The sequence below is a fragment of the Trachypithecus francoisi genome, unplaced genomic scaffold, assembly GCF_009764315.1.
Source record: "Trachypithecus francoisi isolate TF-2019V2 unplaced genomic scaffold, Tfra_2.0 Lachesis_group2, whole genome shotgun sequence".
NCBI lineage: Eukaryota > Metazoa > Chordata > Mammalia > Primates > Cercopithecidae > Trachypithecus > Trachypithecus francoisi.
In genome coordinates, this window is record NW_022681465.1 from 87,531,516 (window position 1) to 87,546,283 (window position 14,768).

The window sequence follows — 14,768 nt, forward strand, 5'->3', positions numbered from 1 at the left end:
GCCTCACTCTGTCACCCCGGCTGGACTGCAGTGGCACGATCTTGACTCACTGCAATCTCCGCCTCCTGGGTTCAAGCAATTCTTGTCCCTCAGCCTCCCAAGTAGCGTGACACCACATCTGGCTAATATTTTATTTTTACTAGAGATGGGGTTTCACCATTTTGGCCAGGTTGGTCTCAAACTCTTGATTTCAGGTGATCTGCCTACCTTGGCCTCCCAAAGTGCTGGGATTACAGGTGTGAGCCACTGTGCCCGGCCTGCTGCTGACATTTTCATTTCAGACTTTTGGCCACCAGAACTGTGAGAGGATATATTTCTGTTGTTTTAAGCTACCCAGCTTGTGATAATTGGTTACAGCAGCCCAGAGACACATACTGTATTAATCTGGGCTGGAAGACAAAGTCCTTCCTCTGCTTTTCCGCAACTTGACCAGAGAAACAATCTGTGCAAGAGGGTGGTCCACGGCCCACACAGGTGCGTGCAAACACACCGCTCAGCATCATCAGGCACATTTCCTCAAAGACCCTGGCAGGGCCAGGCCCTCCTCACCCCCAACAACACAGAGGAGTGGGTGAGGCCCTGAGGCTACCCGCCCCCGCCCCCTCGCCTGTTTTTTTTTTTTTTTTTTCATTTTCTCTCTGAGGCTTGGGATTCTTTCAGGCGCAGCAAAACTTTTCCTTCCAAAAGTCGTGACAAAGCTTACAATGCAAGTATCTTTAGTTACATAATACGTAGACTTTAGCAGGAACCTCTGTGTTCTGTAGTAAATGGCTTTACTACAGGTCGCTTCCTGCGTGTGTGGGCTTTGAGAGGGAACACAGCCAGAAAGAACACGTGGGACCAGAAGAGATGTTGCTATGGTGAAAGCTAAAAGCATAAAAGAGAGTCGAGAGTTCTGAAGACCCAGGCTTCCTCCCTCACAGTTTTACAAAGCCAGCCGGAGACACAGCCCTCATGCCCCTGGCCAGTCAAATAATCTGATCTTTAGGCCTCCCAGCAGCTCTGTGAATATGTAATACAGTATTATCCACATTTACAGTCAAGGAGGCAGAAGCCAGTGGAGATCAACTAGTTTGTACAAGTTCATGTAACTAGGAAGAGGGCAGAGACAGGACATGAGCAAATGGCCATCTGTCACCAAGACCCTGGCATGCCTCGTTGCCTCTAGCTAAAGAGAAATATTGAGAAATGCATGTGGAGGGATTCAGCTTGCCAAATCCACCTCGTTGGAGCCCTGAAGGTCCTTCTGCATCATATTCTTCCACCATTCTCTGGGCAACCATGAGCCACAGTCAGTGCTAGCCCAGGGATTCGCCATGCACAGGAAGCTTCCTTTTGCCCTGTTGTATGGATGGAGAACACCTGGGCCTCAGTCCCCTCTGTTGCTATTTAGTGGAGTGTTGTTATTATTATTAGGAAGGACCCAACTTTGAGCCTCTCTGTGCTTTAGCTCCCGCATCTGAAATGTGGAAGGGGGTAGGTTGAATGACTGGTTCTCAATCTTTGCTGTCCATGAGAACTTCCCAGGGACTGTCAGTTGGGCCATATCTCACTGCAGTTAAACTGGAATCTCCCTGGGTGGGATTCAAGCATCAGCATTTTCAGAATTTCTTCAGATGATTCTTTTTTCTTTTTTTTGAGACAGAATCTTGCTCTATTGCCAGGCTGGAGTGCAGTGGCCTGATCTCAGCTCACTGCAACCTCCACTTCCCAGGTTCAAGCGATTCTCCTGCCTCAGCCTCCTGAGTAGCTGGGACTACAGGCGTGTGCCGCCATGCCCAGCTAATTTTTGTATTTTTAGTAGTGACGGGGTTTCACCATGTTGGCCAGGGTGGTCTCAATCTCTTGACCATGTGATCTGCCTACCTCGGCCTCCCAAAGTGCTGGGGTTACAGGCGTGAGCCCTCGCACCCAGCCCAGATGATTCTTAAGTACAGCCATTGTGAGAACCAGTGGATTGCCTGATTGCTAAGGTTCTTCCAGATGCAATGTCTTCTGTCCCCATCTGCATGTAAAGCCAGTGCTGCTAGGGTTCAATTATCCAGATAGTAACAACTCATGAAAAACCCTCAACTAAAGCCCCATGCTCAACTTTTCCTGAGAAAGTCACTTCCCTTTGGTTTGTCCAACAGTATAATATTTAAAATCTGTATAATGGTCTCAACCTCTCATAGTCTTGCATGCTTTTAAGAAGAGGAAGGAGGCCGGGCGCGGTGGCTCAAGCCTGTAATCCCAGCACTTTGGGAGGCCGAGATGGGCGGATCACAAGGTCAGGAGATCGAGACCATCCTGGCTAACACGGTGAAACCCTGTCTCTACTAAAAAATACAAAAAACTAGCCGGGCGAGGTGGCGGGCGCCTGTAGTCCCAGCTACTCAGGAGGCTGAGGCAGGAGAATGGCGTAAACCTGGGAGGCGGAGCTTGCAGTGAGCTGAGATCCGGCCACTGCACTCCAGCCTGGGCGACAGAGCGAGACTCCGTCTCAGAAAAAAAAAAAAAAAAAAAGAAAGAGGAAGGATTAATGAGGTAATAAAACTATTCAGGAATTGCTTAATTATTATTCTAGGGCTTGCTATAAAGAGTATCCTAGGGTTCTGAAAAAAATAATTAATGTAATTTAATCACCCAGTACTAAGCCCTCATTTAGGACTGCTACATTCAAGCTGAAGGTAAAGAGATGAGTAGTCTTTTGCACTTCAGAAACTCCCAGTCCAAGGTGACAATAACAACAGCAATAATGATAACAGCCGCAGCCAAAATGGGAAAATACTTATTGAATATCAGGCATTGCTGACAGGTGCTTTTTAGATGTTATTTTAGATCCTCACAACAACCTGCTAGGTAAGCATCATTTCCTTCATTATATTGCTGGGGAAACTAAGGCCTAGAGAGGTTAGGTAACTTGCCAAGTTCACACAGCTAAGAAGTAGCTGATCTGCCATTCTGGTCTATGTCTATAAGATTTAAAATCCCATGCTCTTTCCACCATATGATAAAACCTCTAGAAAGAGAGAAAGGATTGAGAAATAGAGATAAACATGGCAGGGATAGGGTTAACTTCTATGGGAGAGAATTGCGCCCAGGTGGAGGAATTGCTGTGAATTGCTCACATGAAAGGTGTTATAAGAAAATCAGTCTTGTAATTCTATATCTTAACTATGTTTGGGGCTCAATCCTGTTAGAAGTTATAACACTGGAACATGTAAATTCATTATGAAGAGCTAGTTCTTCTTCGGTCAGTCCCAGCTCCCTCCAATTATTCTTCAAAAATAAACCCATTGTGTGTTTCGTGGCTCAGCAACGTCATTTTTTAGCCAGTGTGAGCTCTTTGGTTCTTAGCAGATTTTCACTTTTACTGACTGCCATCAGTGGTATAAAATGTACCAGGAGGAGAGGATGGTGGTGGGCACAGCTGTGACAACCCCTTTCTCTATGGTGTTAAGATCCAAACGCGGTATGAACCGGCACTTTCTGAAGGCACACACACACACACACACACACACACGAACACTATTCCAAATGAGCTAAGACCTGGAGAACACACTATATACATACATACATTAGCTAACTCAGGAATCTAAATAAAAATTTATTTTTGGAGAAACCCACTGGGCTAAAATAATTCACCCACAAAGCCAAATGTAGCTTGAGGGGTATTAAACATGCTATGGCCTAGAGCAGGAAAAGGGAAAAAAGAATGAAGCAATACATTTTCTTAATGAGGCTTTTTCAAACCACCATTTCATGTTGTAGCCCAAACAGAAAAATCACCAAAGGAACTTAGGATCTTGAAGAATATTCAGAGACTGTAGAAAGTGGTTTAAATATTAGATATTTAAGAAAGGATTCTAAAAAATATTTATTATGTTTATAAAATGGAAATTTCACATTCATACTAAAAAAATTTACAATTACACATAAGTATTACGTGAAGATGTGTATAAACACATTGCATATGCAAAATGTATACACATAGACCACATGGCCAAATACATGGTATTATAAGGATGAGTTAATTTTACAGCAACATTTTGACGTGGAAAATTACCTCCACTGCAGAAATTATAAGTAAGGAAGATATACCCTGTCGCTGCAAATAATAGCATAGGGATATGTCATTACACAACCTTGGATGAGATAACATATCAACCCGACATAAATACAGGCAACATCTATTCCTGAAAGAATAAAAAAATGCTTATGAAGATATAGCAATGAGATACTGGGCTAATAGAATGATTTTAAAAAAGTGATGTGTTCTTACACTGCTTACTCTAATTTTTAAAAAAGATTTGGAAAAAACAGAATAAAGACAACACTATCTGAAATAGTGTGCTTGAAATCCAATTTTTAAAATTTGAAGGTAGGAATACTTCAACAAGATCATAAGCTTATACAACAAATCATAAGCTTATTTTTCTGTTTCAGATGCTTATCAAAGAAGCGAACATTTTGAACAGGTTTGTTTTCTAGGTAAAATCCTCTTTCCACATCCTACATAGCAAATACTCATGCACACGCACGCGCGCACACACACGCACACTTCTCTTTCTCTCCTTACAACTGCAAATCCGTACCATGGGACTAAGGATGCTAACACCAAAGAATGTGTTAAAGCAACATTTTACCTCTTTGCTGATCAAACACAGAAGGGGTGCTGAAATCCATGGTAGCCTGTCTCATCATTTACCATCAGAATGGCAAAAAGCATCCAGGTCTCTAGAGAGGAGAAAACACCATCTCAAACATTACAGTCAACATGACAGTCAGAGGCAGCATCGTTTGCCAAGACCTCTGTTTCAGAATTAAATGTGCACCAGAGCTGCAGGTTGTTGTCCAGGCAAGTGATGAAAATCGGTAAATGCTATTCCTGTAAATACCTGCTAGGAAAAGAGTTACTCTATGGCCTCATTCATCAGCTGTACTTGGGCATAATACACCCTTCACCCCCAAATAAACACAATTACTCAAACTCTAAAAAGATAGTAATTGTATGGGCCACCTGCCTTGGATCTGGGCTGGGGAAACACAGCAGATCACGGAGCTTCAGCAGCTGGAATGTTGCTTTACACCAACAGAAATCTGAATGGGTGAGTGAGGATTCACAGGGCCAGACAGAGCATGTGCAAAGCTGCCAATGCAGTTCGCATTCGGCTGTGCTCTTGGCGGAGCGAGAACTGCATTTGGGTCATGTGAGCAGAGAGTGCCATCTCAATGGAATAGGATGTAAATATTGTAGCAGGAGGCTGCTGGCCATGTGCTGTGTGGAGTAATTATCCATGTTGGCAGTCTTCTTCACTCCCCTTTCAGCTCCATTCTCCAACTGACAGGGAGGATGGGGAAAGGCATCATTTGAAAGGTGACATTTCAAGGCTCGAGTGTCTGTGGTGATAAAATTAAAACAGTCTGCAGTCACAAGGGAGTTTATTGTAGCATTATATGTGGTAAAACCTGAAAAATCACCTGAACGTACCTCATTCAGGAAGCAGTTAAGTAAATGGTGGTAAATTCGTACTCTAGATTTAAAAATCTGACATAAATAAATCTGTGTATTTATCTGGTGACATGTCACTAATCTATTGTTAAATGAAAGAAACAAGTTATATATTTCATTTGTTTACATTTTAATAAAACCAGAAGCCACTCACTGTATACATTATAATGTTTACATATTCAGGGCAACACTGAAAAAGATGCAAAAAGATACATACTGCTAATATTGGTTCCTTCAGGCCAGTGTAATTAGAGTAGATTTCTAACTTGTTCTGTATCAATCTCTGTATTTTTGGTTTGTTAATAACCAGTACCTATTATCTTATATTTGTAATAAAAATATGGTATAATAAATTCAAATAAAAATCTACATTCTAGGCACAACCAGATTTTTGGATAAGTCAAACAGCCATATAGTAGATGCTTTTATAAATGCTATTGATAGTGGTAATAACTGTTTTCTTTTTAACTTAATTAGTGTGTGATTGTGGAAATAAAAGCAGAAACCATTTTCCTCCGTACATGGCCACCTTTGTTTTGATATGGACTGATCTAGTGTATAATTTGTGTTCTTTGATAGGCAGGCTCCTTACTTCTCTCCTGCCTCATATTTTCTCAGTGCCTATCATTAATTTTCCATCAACAAATTGGGGGGCCTCTCTTCTTTGTGACAATACTCACTCAAAAATACTATTCATTCTCCTTTCCCACATCAGCCCCTCCCCTCAACATGCCCTGCGTTCTTTTTATTGAAAAACACAGGCAGAACATATGTCTTACAAATAATTACGCAAAATGTGCTCCTTAGATAAATCTCTTAAATTTCCCAACACCAGTTTCTTGCATTAACCATGAGAGCCAGACTTAGGGGCTCCGAGTGGATTGAGGAGGAAACTGAGAATTACATCAGCAGATCCTCAGCTAAGGAGAGATGGCTCCAGCTCATCTGACTGACAGAGGTAAAAGGGGTTTTTGCCATTCAGTCCCAAACAAGAGAAAAACAAAGGGTTTAGATAAGCTTCCCTTTCATTCACTTGTTCATTAATTCATCAGTTGTTAAGGAAGGAGTCCTGTGCTCCAATCATTTCTACAGGCACTAGAAAGGCAAGACAGGAACTGATGTTCCCATATTCAATGAGCTTACACTCATGGGTGCAACTTCTGCTCCTGGCCATGCTGGAGTAATAGGAACTGGATTCACCCTTCTTCCTTAAACAACTAGAAAATTGGGCAAAATAGGTCAAACAGTTTTCGGACAGCAGAAAGCACAGGACACGGATCTTTGAGAGAAGATAAACAAATGAGGTCAGTGTGAACCCCCAGCTTGCTATCTGGGGAGAGTTTCCAGGCTGCAGCACATGGAGGGGATAGAGGGCTGAATGGTTTGTGGAAGGGCCCACAGAAAGGAATGTCCTCGTTCTAGTCCTCAGAACCTATGAATATGACCTTATTTGCAAAAGGAGTCTTTGCAGATGTAATTTAGTTAAGGGTCTTAAGTTGAAATCATCCTGCATTATACTGGTGGGCCCTGTATCCAACCACAAATGCCCTTACAAGAGACACGCAGAGAGAGGTGGAGGAGGCCACGTGGGCCTAGTGGCAGAGAGGTGAACGATGCAGCCACAAGCTAAGGAACACTTGCAGCCACCAGAAGCTGGAAGAGGTATGGAACAGGCTGTCCCTTAGAGCCTTCAGAAGGAGGAGGCCCTGTTGACACCTTGAGTTCAAAATTCTAGTCCCCAGAATTGTGGGAGAATACATTTCTGTTGTTTTGAGCCACCAAACTGGTGATGATTTGTTACAATGGCTTCAGGAAACTAATACAAAAGAGGAACTCTCAAAATAAATGCAAAGTCTCTAAAATGATTACAAAACCAAATTAAAATATACAGGCATTTTCATGTTTGGAAAAGGGTTGCTTTGGGCTCATTTTGAAGAAAGGCAGTCAAAGAGAACGGAAAGGGCATGAACTTGGGTTTGTCTTTTGTTAGGTGTGTGATTAGGAGAAGTTGATGCAGTGCAGGTGAGCCCCCAAATTGGGACTTACCCTGAAGGACTCTTGGCTTTGCCCATGAAAGAATTCAAAGGGGAGCCCGTGGTGGAGACAGTAACTTTTACTGAAGCAGCAGTGTACACTACAGCAGCAGCAGAGGTACTGCTCCTTGTGGATAAGGGCTATCCCACGGGCGCTGTGCCTGGAGGAGCAGTGTATGGGATGTTGGCAGATGTATTAGGACCCATTTTAATTAATGCTAATTAAGAGGTGGGCTACTCAGAACTTTCTGCAAAAGGAGCAGGGAGTTTCTGCAACCTGGTAAGGTAAGCATTTGTAAACTGTCATGGTGTTAGTGGGAGTGTCTTTATGCTACTAAGCAGTGAGGGCAGCTAGAGGTTGCTCTCCTTACCATCTTCTGGTTTCGGCTGGCTTCTTCACTGCACCCTGTTTCAACCAGATCCTGCTCTGAGCAGCAGGGATGCAACCAGGCGTCTTGACCAGTGCTTGGAAAACAAGTCCTGCTGATCTACCTCACAGTAACGTAATTTTTTGAGCCTCAGTGTCTTAACCTGTGGCATGGGAATCCCACTCTCTAACTTCTTGTGAGAGCTGACTATTATTCAGTCCACTTCCTGGGCGGCAAACATGAGAGTTCTTTCTTTCTTTCTTTTGAGATGGAGTTTCGCTCTTGTCACCCAGGCTGGAGCACAATGGTGTGATCTGAGCGCACTGCAACCTCTGCCTCCCTTATTCAAGCGATTCTCCTCCCTCAGCCTCCCAAGTAGCTGGGATTACAGGCATGTGCCACCATGCCCAGCAAATTTTTTTTTTGTATTTTTAGTAGAGACAGGGTTTCTCCATGTTGGTCAGGCTGGTCTCAAACTCCTGACCTCAGGTGATCCGCCTGCCTTGGCCTCCCAAAGTGCTGGGATTACAGGTATGAGCCAGTGCGCCCAGCCAAGATAGTTCTTTCTATACAACCAGGGCCAGTGTACAATAAGATATGGTTGTTTCTTCAAGGCCAGTGTACAGTAAGATATGGTTGTCTCTTCTTTTGTTTTTGAGACAGGAGACAGGATCAGGCTCTGTCACCCAGACTGGAGTGTAGTGGTGTGATCTGGACTCACTGCAACCTCTACCTCCCAGCCTCAAGCAATCCTCCTACCTCAGCCTCCCGGGTAGCTGGGACTACAGGCACATGCCATACTGGGCTAATTTTTGTATTTTTTGTAGAGATGGGGTTTCATCTTGTTACCCAGACTAGTCTTGAACTACTGAGCTCAAGCGATCCGCCCACCTTGGCCCCCTAAGGTGCTAGGATTACAGGCGTGGGCCACCGTATGGAGCCTTCACATTCATTTTGATTAAAGCACTTATTCATGCCTATCCGGTGCCTGTGGTGCATTAACTTTGATCTACAATGCAGGAGATGAGGAGAGGACAAGGTCTGTGGTCATGCAAAATCTGTTTCCTTCCTTTCTAGTTCTTTCCTCACCACTCTCCCTCCCTTCCCAACATCCAGCCACACTGGTCTGTCTTTAAACACACAGTTCCCTTTTCCATGCCCTAAAGACCGCTATTCTGTCTCTCCTTGGAATGCTGTTTCCCCTACTCAGTGCCACCACCGAGCTCTCTCTGACAACATTATCCAAAATAGTCCTCCACTCTCATGTCCCATCAGTCACTTCCTTTTTCACAATGCTGCTTTGTGAATTTACAAAGAGAAATAGCCCTGTTAGGGAAACAAGGCTTTTGCCCATACTGTGACAACTGTCTAGCCCAATGCTTCTGAGCCTAGCTGTAGTGAAAAATCTGATTTTTGAATTTCCAAACCATCATGCATTCTGAAAATATGATAAAAATTAATAGAAACATAAAAGTAGGAGTTCGAGAATACAAGCCCTAATTTTTATTATTAGAGTCAACAGGCATACTATTACATGCCAATAAATACAATCAGGCTGGGTATGGCAACTTGCATGTGTAATCCCAGCATTCTGGGAGACTGAGGCAGGAGGCTCACTTGAGACCAGGTGTTCATGGCTGCCGGGATCTATGACTGCACCACAGCACTTCAACCTGAGCAACAGAATGAGATCATGTTTCTAAAATATATAAAGAATATTGGGGCCAGACACAGTGAGAGGTGACAACATGCTAGCCGCCCTTGCTCACTCTTGGTGCCTCCTCGGCCTTGGTGTCCGCTCTGGCCACGTTTTGAGGAGCCCTTCAGTCCCCCACTGCAATGTGGGAGCCCCTCTCTGGGCTGGCCGAGGCTGGAACCGGCTCCCTCTGCTGGAAGGTGTGGAGGGAAAGGCAGGGTGGGAACTGGGGCTGTGTGCGGTGCTCGCAGGCCAGCGTGAGCATGGGTGCTGGCTTGGTGGATGGGCGCGGGCTGGGCGGGCAGGTCTCACACTTGGAGCCGTCAGCAGGCCAGCACCGCCGGCCCTGGGCAGTGAGGGGCTTAGCACCCGGGCCAGCAGCTGTGGAGGGTATGCCAGGTCCCACAGCACTGCCAGCCCACCCGTGCCTTGCTCAAATGCACCCCGGGCCTCAGCCGCCTCCCTGCGGGGCAGGTCTCCTGACATGCAGCCCGCCATGCCGGAGCCCCCGGGAGCCTCCCTGACAGCCACCGCCCCCTGCTGTGTGCCCCCAGTTCAATCTACTGTACAAAGGCTGAGAAGGGCAGGCGCCGGGCGCTGGGACTGACAGGCAGCTCTGCCCCCGCCCCATGCTGTATCCACTAGTCAAAGCCAGCTGAGCTCCTGATTTGGGTGGGGATTTGGAGAACTTTTATGTCTAGCTGGAGGATTGTATATGCACCAATCAGCACTCTGTGTCTAGCCCAGAGTTTGTGGATGCACCAATCAGCACTCTGTATCTAGCTAATCTGCTGGGGACTTGGAGAACTTTTATGTCTAGCTGGAGGATTGTAAATGTACCAATCAGCACTGTGTCTAGCTCAAGGATTGTAAATGCACCAATCAGCACCCTGTCAAAATGGACCAATCAGCTCTCTATAAGATGGGCCAATCAGCTCTCTGTAAAATGGACCAATCAGCTGGATGTGGGTGGGGCCGGATAAGGGAATAAAAGCAGGCTGCGAAAACTAGCACGGGCAACCCTGTGCAGTCAGTTTCCACATTCTGGAGCTTTGTTTTTTCAGTGTTTGCTATAAAGTTTGTTGCTGCTCGCTCTTTGGGTATGCACTGGCTTTATGAGCTACAGCACTCACTGTGAAGGTGTGCAGCTTCACTTCTGCAGCTTCACTCCTGAGGCCGGTGAGACCATGAACCCACTGGGAGGAATGGACAACTCCGGATGGGAGGAACGAACAACTCCAGAGGTACTGCCTTAAGAGTTGTAACACTCCCAGTGAAGGTCTGCAGCTTTACTCCTGAAGTCAGCCAGACCAGGAACCCGCCAGAAGGAAGAAACTCCGAACACGTCCAAACATCAGAAGGGACAAACTCCAGACGCACTATCTTTGAGAACTGTGATACTCACTGCAAGGGTCCTCGGCTTCATTCTTGAAGTCAGTGAGACCAAGAACCCACCAATTCTGGACACAGCAGTAGCTCATGCCTGTAATCTGAGCACTTTGGGAGGCCAAGGCAGGAGGACTGCTTGAACCGAGGAGTTTGAGACTAGCTTTGGCAACATCGTGACACCTTGTCTCTAGAAAATAAAAGTTAAAAATCAGTTGGGCATGGTGGCATGTGCCTGTCGTCCCTGCTACTGGGGAAGTTGAGGTCTGAAGATTGCGTGAACTTGGGAGATGGAGGCTGGAGTGAGCCATGATCACGGCAATGCACTCGTGATAGAATAAAATTCTGTCAGAAAAGAAAAGAAAATCAGAACAAACATACTACAAAAAGAATGTTAAAAACCGTGGGGCCGGGTGTGGTGGCTCGTGCCTGTAATCCCAGCACTTTGGGAGGCCAAGGCACGCCAATCATGAGGTCAGGAGTTCGAGAACAGCCTGACCAGCGTGATGAAACCCTGTCTCTGCTAAAAATACAAGTATTAGCCACGCTTGGTGGAGCAGGCCTGTAATCCCAGCTGCTCTGGAGGCTGAAGAGGGAGAATCGGTTGAACCTGGGAGGTGGAGGTTGCAGTGAGCCGAGATAGTGCAGTTGTGCTCCAGCCTGGCCGGCAGAGTGAGACTGTCTAAAACGAACAACTGCACATTTTTCACTGAACGTGCAATTTAGTAGTATTAATCTGTGCTGTTCAGTACAATAGTCACTAGCTACATGTGGCTATTTAAGTTAATTAAAATGAAATAAAATTAAAATTTGAGCTCGTTAATCACAGTTGCCACTGTGATTTTACTTTGTCGTGATTAAAATATTTTCCCTTAACTTTTATTTTAGATTCAGGGGGTACATATGCAGGTTTATTATATGGGAATATTGTATGATGATGAGGTTTGGGGTACACCTGATCTTGTCACCCGGGTAGTGAACATAGTACCCAATAGTTTTTTAATCCTTGCTCCCCTCCGTCAATCCCCCCCATTAGTCCCCAGCGTCTATTGTTCCCAGCATTATATCCATGAGTACCCAACGTTTAGTTCCCACTTAAAAGCAAAAATACGGTATTCGGTTTTCTCTAACTGTGCTAATTTGCTTAGGATAACAGCCCCAGCTGCATACTGCTGCAAAGAAAATGATTTTATTCTTTTTTTTAATGGCTGCAAGGTTTTAGTAGTTTTTTTTGTTTTGTTTTCTGTTTGTTTTTGAGATAGGGTCTCAATAGGGTGCCCAGGCTGTACAGTGGCACAAACATGGCTCACTGCAGCCTTGACCTCCCAGGCTAAAGTGATCCTCCTCCACTAGCCCCCCAAGTAGCTGGGACTACAGGTGTGCACCACCATGCCCAGCTATTTTTTCTTTTTTTTTTTTTTTGTAGAGATGGGGTCTCGCCTTGTTTTCCATGCTGGTCTCAAACTCCTAAGTGCAATGACCTGCCCGCCTCAGCCTCCCAAACTATTGGGATTACAGGTGTGAAGCACCACACTTGGCCTATGGCTGCGAAGTTTTGCGCTTTGAGAAATGCGGGTAAGTCATGAGAAGACAAGCTACAGACAGGGAGAAAGTATTTGTAAAACACAAATCCAATAAAGGACTTGCACCCAGGATATATAAAATCCTCAAAACTTAATAGTAAAAAAAAAAAAATTGCCCAGTTTTAAAAAAGTTCTAAAATTTGAATCAATAGTTCATCAAAGAATAAATACCAAAGGTAAATAAGCACATGAAAAAATGCTTAGCATCATTTGTCATTAGAAAAATGTAAATTAAAATTGCAATGAAATACCACTGTGCACTAATTGGAATAGCTTTAAAGAGAAACAAGCAACTAAGATTGCACTATGTGCTGGTGAGGATGTTGGAACTCTCGTACATTGCTGCTGAAGGAGGACAAAATGGTGCAACCATTTTGGAAAACAGTTTTGTAGTTTCTTATAAAGTTAAACATAAATATGGCCCAGCAATGCAATCCCCAGGTATTTAATTTAGAGAAATGAAGACATATGTTTACACAAACACTTGTTTATGAATGTTTATAGTGGCTTCATTACCACCCAAAATTGAAAACAACCTCAATATGCATTAACTGGTGAGTGGATAAACAAACTATGGTACATTTATATGATGGAATACTACTTAGCAATAAAAAGGAACGAGCTACTGATATGTTCAATTAATGGATAAATCTTTAGTGTATGATGCTGAGTTAAAGAACCCAGACACAAAAGGCTACATACTGTATGATTCCACATATAAGGCATTCTGGCAAAAAGTGGAGACAGAAATCAGATGAGTGCTCTCCAGGGAATGGACCACAAAGGAACAGGATGGAACTTTTGGAGTGACAGAAATATTCTATATCTTGATTGTGGTGATGGTTGCATATCCTGTATTCATTTGTCAAACTCATAGAACTAAACATCTGAAAAGGGTACATTTTACTAAATGTAAATCATACCTCAATAAACCTGAAAGAATCAGCAATATGAATCTTCTTAACCTAGATTTAAAAATAATTGTTTGTTACAAATGAAAATAATTGGAACTAGGAGAATTAAAAAATGAATAAATGTTTACTTTTCTCATATATTTATATGGTTTTAGAGTATGGTTGACAAACTAACCCTAAAATGTCACATATATAACACTGTCCTACTGTGCATGACTTTTCATGCACATTTGACAATGCCCAGCTGGTCTACACCACAGTGAGACAAGTCTGCCATCACAGGCTTGAAGGTTGTGGCAATGTGAAATTGCTGTAACCATCTCTAAGTGGTTACATTTAAAAGTACTTTCAATTTGTATACTTAACTTGTCATAAACGAGTGATAAACCAGCATCTCCTGGACTGGCAGCAGCCACAGCCCACACTTGGAGTACTGCTGGTCGAAATCTCTCTTTCCTTGACTTTTCCCATGGTGGGCTGCTTCTTACCATTCAGGTCTCTGCTCAGACAGCCTTCCCTGACTTTCCTATTTTATCTAAAGGGGTCAGCTGCCTTCCTTCTCAGTTCCAATTATAGTTAAAAAAACTCCTCATTTTTGCCTTCTTACAATTATCACCATCTGTACTTAACTTGTAATTCATTGTGTCTTCATTGTCTGTCTTTCTGTAGCAGATACTGTCAGTCCCTAGACCGGTTAATGTGCTTCAGCTGGCTTTCAAAGGTCAGCATGTACATTTTGGTCTGAGAGTATTTTTTCAGAATGCAGAAGGTCACTTTGCCAGCTCTGAGGATGGGCAAGAAGTGCCAGGGAATTAATCAGCCCCCTCCCCAACCCACAACAATCCTCAACTAGTGACTCTCGGGAGCTGGTCTATAAACACCAGCTTCCTTGCCCTTGGATAGGATGATTCTGAGGCATGGTGTTTTACTCCATTTGCCATTTCCCTTTCAGGGTTAAATTCCGTTGCTACCTGTGAGAACAGGTCTAGTAATGTTATTTGTGTGGGCTGCTGTTCCCTCTCTGTATTACTTTCCCACTTTCCTACTGATACTTCCTGCACTTCTCAATAAGTTACTTGGATTGGAATCATTGTCTCAGGGTCTGCTTCTAGGGAAACCCTAATTAAAACTTTTCTCCACAAGAGGGTAAATTTCACAAGGGCAGGGTCTTTGTCTACTCTTTCTTTGTCTGCTTTGTCCACTGCATGTCCCTACAGCCTAGCACAGAGAGGGGCACAAAGGTGGTGCTCAATACATTTCAGTGCATGAGGGAAACTTCACTGAAGAACTTTCC

The 14,768-nt window shown here is 44.0% G+C and overlaps 1 protein-coding gene across 1 annotated transcript in view; it reads right to left on the minus strand.

The window, feature by feature from the left end:
* The window catches only part of ANKRD55 (ankyrin repeat domain 55), a 132,514-nt gene extending 127,389 nt beyond the window's left edge, over positions 1–5,125 (minus strand). The window contains exons 1-2 of the mRNA XM_033179597.1: positions 5,007–5,125; positions 4,629–4,719 (exon numbers count right to left, since the gene is read on the minus strand). Of these exons, the coding sequence (XP_033035488.1) occupies positions 4,629–4,686 (58 nt within the window). The 5' untranslated portion in view covers positions 4,687–4,719; positions 5,007–5,125. The remainder of the gene's footprint in view (positions 1–4,628; positions 4,720–5,006) is intronic.
* Positions 5,126–14,768: the final 9,643 nt, after the last annotated feature.